General features: G+C 35.2%; 1 protein-coding gene across 3 annotated transcripts in view; it reads right to left on the reverse strand.

The window, feature by feature from the left end:
- Positions 1 to 12,883, reverse strand: part of PCMTD1 (protein-L-isoaspartate (D-aspartate) O-methyltransferase domain containing 1) — a 41,790-nt gene that overhangs the window by 10,860 nt on the left and 18,047 nt on the right. Inside the window, exons 2-3 of one of the 3 annotated variants that reach the window (XM_061996065.1) lie at positions 10,112 to 10,538; positions 6,322 to 6,424 (exon numbers count right to left, since the gene is read on the reverse strand). The exons of 1 other annotated variant lie outside the window; for it this stretch is intronic. In XM_061996065.1, coding sequence (XP_061852049.1) covers positions 6,322 to 6,424; positions 10,112 to 10,418 — 410 coding nt within the window. In that variant the 5' untranslated portion in view covers positions 10,419 to 10,538. The remainder of the gene's footprint in view (positions 1 to 6,321; positions 6,425 to 10,111; positions 10,539 to 12,883) is intronic. One more of the 3 variants, XM_061996066.1, reaches the window with a different exon arrangement.

Below are 12,883 nucleotides of genomic sequence, written 5' to 3' on the forward strand. Positions count from 1 at the left end.
CTAAGTAACACGAAAAAAATCCCTCTTTTATTTCATGCATCAGACAAAAATTCAGTGCTCGAACAATCTGGAGAAGTTTTAACCATATCAAGTTCTTCAGTTGAATCTGGTATGAGATCTAACAGCCAACAGAACAGAAATTAAGAGTTCCCATTACAGATAACACAGCAACAGAAATTTTCTGTTTAAACAAGCACTTGACATAGGGTAAATTTATCACACATAGGAATGGCCCAAGATAATCAAGTAGTTTTATGCACTTAAAATATTTACTGATGTGATCCTGCCCTTCTGTCTTTTGCATTTTTGCAAATTCATTCTCAATATAGCCACAGTACTTTACTTCCAGCTAAATGTAAAAAGATTTCTGTAAAATTTCAAGTGCATTTCTGACTTCACTGCAGCAACTTAAGAAAATTATCAAATAACAGACTGTTACTGCTTATGTTCCTTTAAGTAAGATTGTGTATACACACCAATACAATGAAGAATTACTATTGTAATAAATTGAATATATGATTTTAAAAAAATATTTATAGCAAAGAACTTGAAAGTTTCTTGCTCTTGTATCCATATCCACCAATCTAGCATTTGTATGATACCAAGGTATTAATAAACAAATAAGAAAGCACAGTACAATAACCTCCCCTAATAGGATGGGTACTTTATTTTTTTTTTAACAAGGAGACTCAGTGCTTGGTCCTACCGATAACATCCACCCACAGACACTATCCTTTCATTACTTCCAACTCTAAAGAGGTATAGGACATTTCTTAGGCTGAGCTCTTCCATCTATACCACCTCAAAGAATGTAGGTTCTTATTCTGATGTCTCTTGAAGATAAAACTAGGCACAAGTATGCATCCATTGTCTTCCCACCACTGTCCTCTCCCCCCCAGGTGGTACAGATACCTCATTCTTTAAAAAAGAACAAGTTCAGCAAGGGGAGAAAAATCAAATAACCCAAAGGAAAAGGAACTTTCAATATCCGTAGGCTTGCGTTTGAAAGAAACAGTAAAACGTGTTACGAGACCCTTAAAAAAAAGCATCAGAAAAAAATAACGTGAACTAATTACATTTATCTTCTGCTAATAGAAAAATTATTTAATTCCTAAAATCAGTCTCACTCCACCTACATTTTACACGTCTCAATTACTACATTCATATCTCAGTGTGAATTTAGTATATTGTTTTCCCAACCACACACTTTTCTTTTAGTCGTCAACTCCAATCCTCCAAGATGTCTGAAACCTCATTGATGAAGCTGCTCCAGATGATCACTTCTAACAGGAAATTTATTTAAATTTATTTAAATATAGGGCACAAAGGACTGCTGCTCTACAACGTCTAAGAAAAGGCTGGCAATTTGTTAATATTTGCCATTTGAACCACACTGATACCACATTGAAACAAAGACTTTAAAAACCATTGCAAATGTCACATAACCTGTTGGGATTTTTTTTTCCATGAAGAGTTTTAATACATATTCCAAAACAGAATAATAAATCCAGTGTAATCATTCATGAAATTAGTTTTAAATCAAACTTCCCTTAATCCATTAAATACGTTAATAACCAGACATTAAAATGGATCTGCAAAATGTGTAGATGCTGAAACCGTACAATTAAACACTGAAGTATTTTTGGTACTGTGACAAGGAAATAACACTTGCTTTTGTCCTGTAATAATACACTGCTGACCACATTTTCAGCAAAATAGCTCCTCAGAATGGGGGAGGAAGGGAAGGGGGAAAAAAATTCTAGAAGTTTCTTAGTGTTTTTCAAAGAAAAAAAAATGAGCCTGTCTTTTTAAAAACAAAGCTACAGCAGATGAAAAAGAAGCGTTTTCTGTGATTGTCTTACGACAGACTGAAAAGCTACACATAATTTAATATAGGAAGTTCTGCCTCTTTTGTCCATTTGCATGAGAAAGACAATACTCTCAGAGAGAAGGTAAGACTATGTATTTCTGGAACTATCAAATACTTAAGAAATGCAGGTTTAATTGTTTCCAAGAGAAGAGTATATTCCAGAGTTATTTTTGGAGCTTTCTAGGGTATGAGGTATAGGATTAGAAACAGTACTTCTCCTTACTATCTCTAAACAAAAGAGATATTCTAAAAGCCCATTTTCTTTTTTAACAACCTCTGGCATCATAAAATCCCACTGGAATTCTTAGAGTCACTGTGTTGTTCCACTTAGACTAAATCTCAACAAGAATTCATCCACCACAATAGAAACATCATTTATGTTATTTGAACCTAAGACTGAGGAGCATCAGCAAGTTTGACACAGTTTGCTTTTCCTGCTTAGTGATTTTTTTACTGCAATCACTAACCAGCTGCACAGACACGAAGAAGCTTTATTCTCTTTGTGTGCATGCAAGGAACTTTCTATTTCAAATCTGCTTTAATGAAAAGAAAGTGAGCCTTCAGAGTTCTAACAGTCCCTGAATTTCGATGAAGACAAATATTCTTTTGGAAGATAAAGCTTACTATTTTTCAATGCCAACACAATCTACTACAGGACTTCAGAGTTCACCCGTAACAGTTATTCCAGAAGCAGTACTAGGGTTCTTGTCACTTACCGTTGGAGTGGTTTCTTTTGATCTTGAGAAGGGTTCGTGATTTTCTTTCACAGCAGGGACTTCACCAGCTTACCCAGGTTTGGTTTTTGATAGGGTGCTAGAAGATGGGCAACCTAGCCTTGCCCTGTGGCTCTCTCTCCAAGCTGGATATTCTAGATCTAGAAGTTGACTGGGAGCAGAAAAGACAACACATTCCCCTTCAATAAACAGGTGAAGCGGGGCCTAGTACTTGCACATACGTGTTTTAGAGCCTTCTTAAGGAAAGACTTTTCTTTTTTCCCTTAATTGGCATGCATTCCCTGAAGGTTTTAAGAACAAGAGAGCCTTATGTAGATTTCCAACTCAGACAAAGAACTTTCTGTAGTCTATACCTGAAATCTTCGCACCTTCAGCGCTTTTAGATGGAACTTCACCATTTCTTCTACTGGCAAACATGTTTGCAAGTAAAATCAAGACAGCATTTTACCTCTCAGAATGAACAGCTCCACCTCCATTTTAAAGGAAAAATATTTTATAGATTGGTGGGATATGGATACAGATACAAGTGATTACTGGAATTATTCATCTTTTTGAAACAGGTATCAGACAATTTTTTTCCTTCAATGAACAGTTCAGGAGGCCAAACCTGAGAGAAGAACAGCTACCAGAGGTAGACAATCCTCACTTTAGGCAGAGAATGCATCTCAAATCCTTCTGATATGCTATTTTTACAATGCTTTCAAGTCTTTGGTCAAGCACCTACCTCAATCACAGAAAAGTACAGATTTTAATTACATGTCAATAACATCCGTATCAAGCACTAAGAAATAAGTCACATTATACCACATCAACACTGGATCATTCCCTCAAAAAAGGCAAAGCAATATTCCATCTTGTTTTATTACGAAAAAGCTCACCTAAAACATCATGACGCAGCTACACACACAAGTCACGTGCAAAGTCAATACCTATTGCTCCAAGCAAAGGAAAAATCAGTATTTTGTAACTTTGTGGTTAAGATCTAGGTTGAAGTTCTAAAAGAATCTACCCATAACGTTGAACCCGTTTTTTCTTTCCAAAGCAGACTGCTTAAAATACTCAGACTAGACTGAAGAACATTACACGTTAGAAGAATGCAGAGAGGTGGCAATGCAAAGTCTTACAGAATTCCACATCCACATAACGCTGTTACTGCAAGGAAAATGGATCACGGCCTCTGTGCATCTCCTGTCGCTCGTGTGCCTCATCAGAGGCTGCTGGCAAGTCTAAGGTGTTCTACCCTATCACATGCACACATCCACTCTGACAATTAACTCCATTCATACCAGTATGCCACACGAAATCTATCTTCAAACAGTAAGGATGCCTGCTAGGTATACATCAGTGTTCAACAGCAGACAGAAAATGCACACCTTTTTCTTGGGTGGCCTTTCATCTGACCACCAAGCTGACTAAATCAGTAGTTAAGTTTAAATGTTATAGTCTGCATGATTTTGGGTAAATATCTTTCAGTTATAAATGAAGATACAGAAAGAAGTTAGTAAAACAAGAATCAAAACCAGATTTACTGACCTTTAGCATACTACTTTGAGACAAATCAAACTTCAAGATATGCTGTATTAACTTCTTTGTATTAAAAAAGTATGCAGAATGACCCCTAGACAAAAAATCCCACACATCACTTGCATTAATGACATTAAAATGTACAGTATTTAGGAAGAACGTAGTTATCCTCCAACAGTTATTCAGCCAATTTACAAATCCTCCCACAAAAGACAAAATACAAACAGCCAAATCAGTACCATGTCAACTGCAGTGCAGCTATTACCAAGTAGATGTCTATCAAAAACCACTTTCACAGAAGTGTACTTTTTGTTAGGTTGGTGAGGAGGGTGTTTCTGTAGCCATTGCTTAGTATTATACTGTTGTGAGGAAAAAGTGGCTTGTTAAAAAGCATATGCTAAGATACAATATACAAATTTTAGATCATATTCACTAACCTGCTGACTTTTCTCCCCTCATTGTATAAATCAAAATCCATTTATCTATCATTTTGAACAGTAAACAGCATTTACAACACCATCCCCAAAGATGATCTTTGATGATTTATGGCAAAATACACCTCTTCTCCTTTAAGAATATTTAGATAATTTCCTTTTTATGATCACTTATTTCCTTCAAACACAATATAGGTACAACACCGACATTCACTTAAGCCAAGTTTAGCGACTTTGTTTTCCAGTTCTCGTGTGTTTTGAAGTACAAGTCGCAGTGTTCTGATATCCATTTACATAAATAATCCTATTTTGGTTAAACAATAGTAACATTTCCTTGCTACTCCTCATTTAATTTCTCTTCATTTCTGTATAAATGTATCACCAGATTGGAAAAACATTTCCGTCAAAACCTTCAAGAATGCAGGACTACAGGTGTGTGCAGGAATTGATTAGCTGGCAGCTACATTGAACTTAGAGCCACTAATGCAGTATTAGTAATGAACATGAGCGATCACATTTCATACACTTTTCTTAAAGACAGATCATTTAAAGTGCATCATACAGTTCCTGATTGAATCTGTTTTCATTTATTTTGGCTTCTGTATGTGTTAACCTTAGTTAACAACACTGCTTGTATTCAAATTAACACAGTAGTAATAACAGATACATATTTTCTTTCACATATTTAATATATTCTAATGGGAGAACATAGGACTAAAATCATCTAGCCAATATCAGAAGCACAGAATAGAATTCAGATACAGGTAATACCAGGATTATACCACTCTTCTGTTACTTATGAGCAAATGAAGGAAGGTCTGATCAGACCAGAGCTCAGGAAGTTCTAAGTATGGAAAAATGTAGACTGAGCTCCAGCCAACACAGCAGTTCAGAAAGTACATTACAACAAAAGTTAAAGGAAAGAGAATTCTCTCTGATGTCTGGTGGGGAAAAGGCAAAAAGACATGTAATTCTTAGGCTACTCCCACAACCCAATAGCTTTTCTTTATTTCCAGATGCTACCTTATAATCACTGTTTTAAGACTTACTGTCTGTATTGAAAAAGTCTTTACAAAGAACATACTGAGCTAGAGAACCTAGATTTCCCTTTCAGAGGAGGAGAGATCCATGATCAGATTCCTATGGGACAACTTAAAACTAGTAAATAATAATTGTTGAGTAGGTAGAATCAATGAGGTTTAATTAAAGCCCTGTAACCCAGAAGAATACCAATTAGAATGAGAGGTATATGAACACAGACAAATACTCCCAAGTCCATCTCTTCAGGTAATAAACATGAAGACAATCAGATACATTTACTCATGTCTAGATTAACAGTAGAAGATTAGGACAAAGTTTAATATTGTGCAGAAAGCTGATATTCAATTATGTAACAAAATCTGACTTAATGAATACAAATTACTCTATACACAAAAGAAACACCTGCATATCACGTTATTCTCTTTCACAATTAAGTATATATGCAAGTACGTGCCCATACATACATGTGTGCATCTATGTATACAGACCATGGCAGGGAAATCAATTTTGTTAAGTGTTTACACAGCAGAACATTACTATACTTCTAAAGAATGCTTTCTTAAGCCTTAACTTACCTCAGGAACTACTGTAATGAATTGGTAGTTTTATGTTTTGGTTGTGTGACGCCATTCTTCTCCCTTCCCTAAACTCAGAACTAATGATGCACTCAGTATAAAAACATATCACTGCAAAGTGAACTAGACAAATTGATACTTACTTATCAAAGCTATCACTATATTTTATGAAGCTCTCCAATTTTTCCTTGGCATATTCTACCACATCTGAATGAAGCTCTATTCCGTGATTTATTCCAAAAGGTCCTGTAAATAAAAACAGCAAGGTGGGTTGGATTTTGGGGGATTTTTGTTGTTTTTTGTTGGTCGCTTTGTTTCTTTAAATTCAGCACAGCTGCATGGAACAGAATTTCACCTTTTATCTGTGAAACTGTTAACAAAACATAGAAGTCTCCAACACCGTTAAACAAAGTTATTTTTTGCATTTACATTACCAATGCTTAAGAGAAAGGTCAAAGGATCAATGAAAGAACAGGGACAGAAGTGTGGCAAATAAATTTTATAGAATGAATTTGCTCCATAAGCATGCAGAAAAAAATGAATCTGACGACAGTGAAGTAATAAAAACTTGTATTTTCAACAAACTATTTAGTTGGAATACAAACATTTCAAATTAAAATTTAGTCTGTATTTTGGTATTTCAATTTTGAAGTTCCCTTACATTAAAATTTTCAGCTTTTGACAATTCAGAGATTGGGTATTATGCCCTTTACACCCATCTGCTCCTCTATTTTGCAGGTTCCAAAATCAGAAGTCTGTTCCTGATTTCATTATGTAATAATTTCCATCTAAACACTGAAATCCACCACCATTGCAACACTGCCTTCCTGCAATCAAACCAATAATACTCCCAAAGTTAATTTGCATGCCAAAAGCTAATGCTATATTTCAGGAATAAGAAGAAATCATGAGACAGTATTATGAAGATTATCCACATCAGGAAGGAATCTGAATCAGATAGTCACATTTGCTGTGGGGATTTTATACTTAACATGCACTCATAGCTGAGGGACTTCAGTCACTGGAGCACAGAATCAGAGAAGTGAAAGGAAAGGGGAAAAAAGAGAAAGCAAACATCAGTCAGATTAGACAAAAAAGTTGTGTTTACATTCTCTACTGAATTCTAAATGTTTCTTAATTTGTTAGCTTCAAGATCTTGACTACAATATGCTTCTTGTTGACAGCCATATCTACTCTAAACTTAGTTTAACTATTACATTAAGAAAAGCATTACCATAGGCATTCCTGGCTGTTTCATTATTTGATGTTCCTTTGCACACTAATTGGCTATGATGTTTCTAATTAGTATAGTTTCAGTTCTACAGCATCCAACAGCATCCAAGGTAAGTTTTCTTTAATTAAAAATTAATCCCCATTCTTTTGACGTCATTAAAGTAAATTAAAAATGCATCATCTGTTCCAAAATTCATATATAATTTTTTTCAACACTCAGTTTTGAAAAACAAAGAACTAAAAAAACCCTGTAAATGTCAGTTGCTCCTACAGCTTGAAATTACGTCTATGAATGCAAGATTCCACATTATAATACATCATAGCATTTGTAATTTCAAGAGAAATTTGAGAAACATGTTCTCTTCTTTCATCAGGAGAGTCACAGCTATACGTTTAAGCCAATAGACATTCTAAAAATGTGAAACCAACTTCTCAGCTACTCTCCAAAATCACCTGGCCTCTTCCAGCGTAACAAGTTAGCAATTCTATTTTAATGCTCAGGCTAGATAAGTGTAGTTTTTGGCAATAGTTAATTTGATCTCTGTATGTTGGTGAGTTGTTTTTATCATGTTGCTAAATTTACAACTGTTTATCAGTTTTTTTTTTTTTTTTATTTAATCTAGTCATTCTGATACTGTCAACATGGCATAAATACTACCCACTACATTGTCTAATTCAAAAATACGCAACTACTGCCAAAAAACACATGGTTCTCTTTTACTAATTGAAGTGCATAATAAAAACACTTTTTAAAAAATGTGAACTTTTAAAAATATAGATGGTTTATCATAAAACAACATCTGTTTATTTTTTCTTTGTTAAGTAAAGGAAACAAACTTTAGAAGAAACACTAAAATAAAGAAGAATGATTACACATATCTAGTGATTTTATCAAAGGAATCAGAGTAAGGTAATACAGGCACATCAATTGTACTTATACTTTCCACACCTCAGTCTAGCACTCAAACCACATTACAACACTAAGCGGACTTTGGAGACTGGGTATAGAAACATGGAAAGTCTACTTCTGCAAGCAGCTGAGCACTCTGCACCACGCTCTTCTGTTTTTGTCACTAGACAGGTATCAGCACCTGAGCTGTCTCTGTGGGAACATCTGCAGGGTAACTGTTCTTCTCGGGGGCTGTCAGCCAGTCTCACTCCCTGTAGGAGACAAGTCTTTTCCTCTTTAATGTCTTCAACTCTGCATATAATACTCTGAAGGATAGACGTTCTGCTTGGTAAGGATAGGTCAAACCCAGGAACATTCAAAAGCCAACCAACAGCCACTCAAAATAGGTTAAACAAACACATGGATACAATTGCTATATGTATCTGCACTTTCTCTTTTAAACATGTTAAGGAAAAATAATGAAATGACAAAGCTTCCTACACGGAAGAGAAATTAATACTATCTTGAGCAAACATTTTGGAGAAAAAAATGCATCAATATTTCCTCATTGTTTTAATATTGAAATAGAATGCTGAATTACAGTCTAATTAAAAATATCAACTCTCAAACACTTTTACCATTGATAAGGGTAAAACAATACTGTAATAGACTAGATACCTTAGGGGTTTTATTTTTTTTTTTTAACCTGTGAATGAATGTAATTTCTATTTCCACAGAACTGCAGAATCTGTTAAACTTACTGCAGTTAACCAGAACAAAACACACTGCTAGAGCTGGCAACAAATGGTATTTGTTATACACTATTTGAGATAGTTTCTGCTCTTTAATAAATAAAAACATGACAGAAAATAAACTACTTGAAAATTAACAGATCCACTCTTCACACTCCAGTTGTGTATATGTAAATATATGCAAAATCTATATACATCTGTCAGTACTGTTTCTGTAACCAATATGAAAAATAATTGTATTGACTGTATCACATGGGTATCTATGAAAACTACATACTAATAAGTGATTTTATATAACAAAAATAATTTGTAAAAAATTTATTTGTTGGTACACATGCTCTGTATTCTAAATATTGGGGGGAGCGAGATTTAAAGCATTATTCTCTGTAAGGTACATTTTAAAATTTAAATTTCGACAGCTATATTTCATTTCATCTTTTTGCCACACAGGAAATGTACTCAAAAGCAAAAGAAAACAAATACAGTGCTAATCTGTTTAAAAACCCACAGACCTGCAGTGCTTAAACAGTCTTTCCAGTCTACATCCCAAAATCTTCCTCACTAATAAAATTATTAGTATTAGTATTAGTAGCATTTTAAAATAATCATTTACACACTGATAGAGATTTGATTTTCAATTAAGTTTCCTCAAAAGTCATTAGACTTTATATTTTTCTTTCTATAAACTAAAGATCAAAATAGTAACCCAGCAGTAACCAGAGTCAGGGAACAAAGAGTCGTGCAAATGCAGACCAAAATTTTAGCCCTCAAGAATTGTTCCTCTGTGCCTTTTCAAGTATCAAAAGGACTGCTTCCTTTCAAATCAGAATTTCAGACTATGGAAAGGCAAGAAGGAACAACTGTCTCTTTCAAAACACTTCATGAAATATCCCTGAACAGCAACATCAGTGAACAGCTTGTAGATAATATTTTAATAACATATCTCAGACATTTAGCCTTGAGTATAGTGATTTTTAAAGTAGTAAAATTCTACAGGGTTTGTATGACCTTCTAAAAACATACCAAAACACTACATTAAAACAAAATTGTTTAAGTTACCTAATATTAATCCCACCATTGTACTCAAGTATCCGGTTCCACTACCCAGATTTAGAAAAGATAATCCAGGCTGAAGCTTCAGTGCTTCCATGACTTCAGAATAAATGCAAGGTGCTGACAAGTGTATATTTCCATGCTTCCAAGCCAAGTCTTTATAAGCATTGTCCCTGTATCCTTCCAGATAATAGTCACCACGATCAATTGCTCTGAAGGCTTGCTCCACGCTCTCAGTGCGAATGTACTGAGCTTCTTTCAAGTTATCAATTAAGTCATCGTTGTCTTCTCCAGCACTCACAGCTCCTCCCATGCTGAATTTCTACGATAATTCAATTAGTTTGCAATATACATTAGGAGGAGAGTTCTCCCAAAAGTCTAAGTATGTAATGGATTTTCAGTTCTTCTTTCAGAAGCACACCACAATCGAATCCTGGAAAATACATATGTGCACATAACTTGAGTTTCAAAGGAGAAACAAATAAAAAACTATTAGAAGGTGATGAAATATTGCTTTATGCACTGTATTGCTTTATGAAGCAGAACTATTAAGAGTCAGGATAACTAGGACTTAATGAAAATTCTGCCCCCAATGTTTTTCAGCTTAGATTTAAAATGTCAACACAAGCTGTCTACATTAACAAGCATTGCAGCCTAAGAGTTTCAGCAGACTCTTTGAAAAAACTACAGTACCAGAAATGTTATCACACGTATTACATACATGTAGGAGGACTGCAACTGCTTTTGGACTAGATGTCCAACAGAAGTTGAAGCACATACCAACTTACATTCCATCTGAAAGGAACCATGTTTAAATGGTCTGAAGTCACTCCACAGTGAGAGACAAAGCCGGGGGAGTGGTGATGTCCAAGAGATGCCTCAGATATTTCCTTTTGAGTTGAACCAGGATACTAGTGCGGACATAACCGCACACTGCTCTGCTCTGGATTCAGCAGAGGAAATCTCTCTGAGTACCCAAACTCTTAATGCCTGCCATATTCACTAGAGGAAAACCAATTCCTTACATTACCTTTAAGTTTTCAACAGCTTGATGGCTCTTAAGTAACTAGCAGGCTTCATTAATTCTATACAGTACAGTCACTTCAAACCAGTTCCTTGAGATCAGTATTTTATCTGCAGTTACTACATTAAACATTGAATTCAAAATCCGGATGTTAACATTTTTTAATGTTGCATGAATTGCCAGTAAAATGGCAACAGGAGACTGGAAGAAAGGAAAACAAGAAAGTTTATTCCACCACCTCTAGACAAATAGATTACCCAGAGTGAGATAGTTAACATTTATTACAAAGTCAGCTTAGATAGCCAAAAGAAAAAGACCACCAGAAATCTTGTTGCATGTTGTAAGTAACCTAGTCAAAAAAAAAAAAAAGTTATCCCTGACTCTCCAATTGCCTGAGTATCACCTTTTGAAAGCGTTCAACCTGTCTCTTTTGGACAATAATTTTTCATCAATCTTTCTTTTTAAAAATACAAATGGATTCTCTTATATGAGAATATTCCAAGGCAATTTAGCAAAATCCTGTTTAGTACACGCCTCTGAGCAAATTCAGGAGTCAGGAATTCAAACACAACGCTGATGCCCAAGGGCATTTAAGTTATCAGAACAAAACTTGTTCCTAAGTTTACAACATGGGGATCACCATAACACTATTTTTATGGTTAAATACTTTAAATTAAGAACCTTCTTAGAACGCTAATGTATCCTTTTCCACATATTTATCAGGTCTCTATCAAAATAGTACTAATAAACCTTTCCATGAAATCAAATGGAAACATCTAGAAACTACAAGTGTCTTCAAGTCCAGTGGCTTTGAACTATTTTCCTGAAGGATTAAACTGCAAACAGCAATGACTCTGAAGAAAAGCATTCTGAAGAGGAAAGGCTGTGGGACTTGGGGACTGTTCAGCCTAGAGAAGACTGAGGAGCAATCTCATTAACGTAAGTATTTAAAAGGTGTATGTTAAGAGCATTGTCTCAAGGGGTAATGCACAAAAGCTGGAAGATAAGAAATTCTATTTAAACATAAGGAAAAAACACTTTGTGTGAGGGTGACAGAGCACTGGAATAAGCTTCCCAGAGTAGTTGTGGAATCTCCTTCTCTGGAGGTTTTCAAAACCTGCCTGAATGCTCTCCTGTGCAACCGGCTCAATTTGAATCTCCTTTAGGTTGGACTAGATGATTTCCCTTCCAACCCCTACCATTCCGTGATTCTGTGTGAATGGGAAAAAAAAAAAAAGTACTTATATGCTGGACTGCAGTCTAAGGAGTAAATGAATACTTCTGAACACTAAACTCAGAATTCAAAGTACCAACATGATTAAAGATCAGTTCTGAGCAGAATGGACATATATAAAGATTCCCATAACCCTAAATAAGGGAAAACTAAGATTAAGTTTTTAATTCTGTTTTGGACTGCTATTTTCTTTTTACTTAAATGAAATGTTTTCACAGTATCCAATATCAAAAGCCGTACAATTTTCAACCATCCCCTGTCTACACAGCCATCACAAAACAGTCTTCCAACAAAGGAAACCACATTTCTACTTGCAATTCTGATGAGGAAAAAGGCTGTAGTGCTTAATGTCTTCTTTGACTCAGTCTTCAGTATTAAAACTAGCTCTTCTCTGGGCACTTGTCCACCAGAGCCAGAAGACAGGGACATGGGACAGACTGGAGTCACCTGAGCACAAGCAGAAATGGTGTGTGACTTGCTGCTCTGTCTTGACACACACAAGTAGATAGGACTAGATGGA

This window comes from Colius striatus, chromosome 4, assembly GCF_028858725.1.
Source record: "Colius striatus isolate bColStr4 chromosome 4, bColStr4.1.hap1, whole genome shotgun sequence".
Taxonomy (NCBI): Eukaryota; Metazoa; Chordata; class Aves; order Coliiformes; family Coliidae; genus Colius; species Colius striatus.